The 2,190-nt window shown below is 42.4% G+C and overlaps 1 protein-coding gene across 8 annotated transcripts in view; it reads right to left on the reverse strand.

The window, feature by feature from the left end:
* Positions 1–2,190, reverse strand: part of cadm3 (cell adhesion molecule 3) — a 94,639-nt gene that overhangs the window by 17,024 nt on the left and 75,425 nt on the right. For all 8 annotated transcript variants that reach the window (XM_032530762.1, XM_032530761.1, XM_032530760.1 and 5 more), the window contains exons 6-7: positions 779–949; positions 81–171 (exon numbers count right to left, since the gene is read on the reverse strand). In XM_032530762.1, coding sequence (XP_032386653.1) covers positions 81–171; positions 779–949 — 262 coding nt within the window. The remainder of the gene's footprint in view (positions 1–80; positions 172–778; positions 950–2,190) is intronic.

Here is a 2,190-nt window from a genome sequence, read left to right on the forward strand (position 1 = left end):
TGTGTGTGTGTGTGTGTGTGTGTGTGTGTGTGTGTGTGTGTGTGTGAGAGTGTGCATGCGTGCGTTTGTGTGTGTCTTACTCGGGGTTGCCGTTGCCCACACACTGAAGATGAAACTTCTCCCCCTCTCTAGGCAGATTGCTCTCGGGCGTGATCCGCACGTCAGGGGAATCTGTAAGTGGAAGACAAACACGCAGACAAACACAAAAACACACAAAGAGTGTAGTTACATAACACAGAACTCATAACCGTACAGACGTGCACACAGTCTCATCCCCGTCTCCAATCTACTCCCATCTGCATCCTGTAGGCGTCCCACTCTCTCTGCCTCCCACAATGACATAACCCCTTACACAACGACTTCACTTTCCATCTGCGATGCAGTTCCGCTGTCTCGCCCACAGGGTGGCAGCAGTGACACAGACTCCGACGAGGATCCATTTATAGTTTAATTTGGATGATAACCTGCTCTTCTAATCCACAGTGACTCAACTCTGGGCAAATGCACCAGCAGAGGAAGGTTACATTCCTGTGTGGTCATTATTACAGGCAGCTAATGTGAAATGATTGGAGCAGAGATCAAACTGCAAAGGAGGAAAATGTGCTTCTGCTGCCTAATAAATGAGAAGAGCCAGGCAGAAATATAATAAAAAGACAGCAGTTCAAAGTTGTATTTTGCATTTCCCTCTCATCTGTCTGTCCTCTATACTCTCCCTCTCTCGTTATCCAGTACTCTCTGTATCCTCCCTCACTCCTCCCCATTTTCCCAGTTGACTCACACAACACTTGCAGAGCGCGCTCGCTTCTCTTGTCCCCCGGAGCAAGAGAGGGATGGTCGACAGCACAGGTGATGAGGGCCTTGTCGTCACTGCGGCTCACCTCCAGGGTGAGCTCGCTGCTCACGTTATATGTTGGATCGTCTGGAACGGACTCCACCACGTCTGGACGTCCTGAGGCAAAGAGGGACAAAGGGGACAGTCAAGAGAAAGGTGTCTGCATCTTAACCGGAGACTAGAACAACACTAGTACAACACAGATATAGAAATACCACACAAAGGTACTAAGGGAAAAAGGTCATTTCCCTGTAATTAGGATGTGGTGGTTTTATGTTGTAAAACTATACATAACTGCAATGCCCCCATTTGTTCCAGTTCAATGAAAAATGCATTTTTGGTGCAGTTACCTTGCGCCCTTGGGTGTTTTGTTCTATCTATCATAATATGCCGCATATACTGTATGTCTAACAATGCATTTCCTCATATTTCTAGAGCAATATCACCTATTCTCTAGGGGTGGGGGAAAAAAATGTATACAGCATGGTATCATGATATTTTCCATGACAATACTGTATCATTACACAGATGCCATATTATATATGTGATGGTCAGTTTGTCTATTTTTTAATCCCATTTTGCATCAATAAAACTGAAGTGATATAAACAAACAGAGAAGTTTATCTTTTGATGACAATGTGTCCTTTCAGGGAAATACTTAGAAATTGGGAAAAATTTGAAGTAAAAAAAAAGGTGATAAATTGCAATACATTGCAGAATATTGCAATTTATTTAAAATCGCAGTAATACCATATTGTGATGATATTGTATCGTGAGGCCTCTGGTGATTCCCACCCCCACTATTCTCTCACTAAAATAAGCTTTATTCAGGTTGACTCATCCAGTGATGTATACATGTTTTATCTAATAAAATTTCATCAGAGATTTTAGGACAACTATACATCCTATCATAAAAACATGCAGATAGCAGTAGCATGTGTGTGTTCATCTCAGTTTGACAAAAAGGTGTTTAGTGTTGAAACGATTAGTTAATTAGTAGGGGCGTCACGATTCAATTTGACTTGATTGTAATGTCCCGATTTGATTGGATTTAAACATTTTCTTTTCAGCAGTTATGGCGAATGCCACAATAAGAGCCACTACATGGCAGAAGGGTACTTTACAACAACTGTTTGAGTTTTTCACAATTTACAAAGTCCAATTGAAAGCACCATTAGTTTACAGAGGAGCACCTGAAAACACCTTAGGCAGTTAAAAAATGGACCAACAGATCCCGTTCTCTGGACAGAGACCAGTAAAGTCTTTTAGAAGAATCTTTCTGGTGAAGGCTGAGCATTATTGCGCAGCCTCCAACTGAGCTTGACGACGTAGATGTGACATGAGCAACCTGTCTGAAA

This window comes from Etheostoma spectabile, chromosome 12, assembly GCF_008692095.1.
Source record: "Etheostoma spectabile isolate EspeVRDwgs_2016 chromosome 12, UIUC_Espe_1.0, whole genome shotgun sequence".
Taxonomy (NCBI): domain Eukaryota; kingdom Metazoa; phylum Chordata; class Actinopteri; order Perciformes; family Percidae; genus Etheostoma; species Etheostoma spectabile.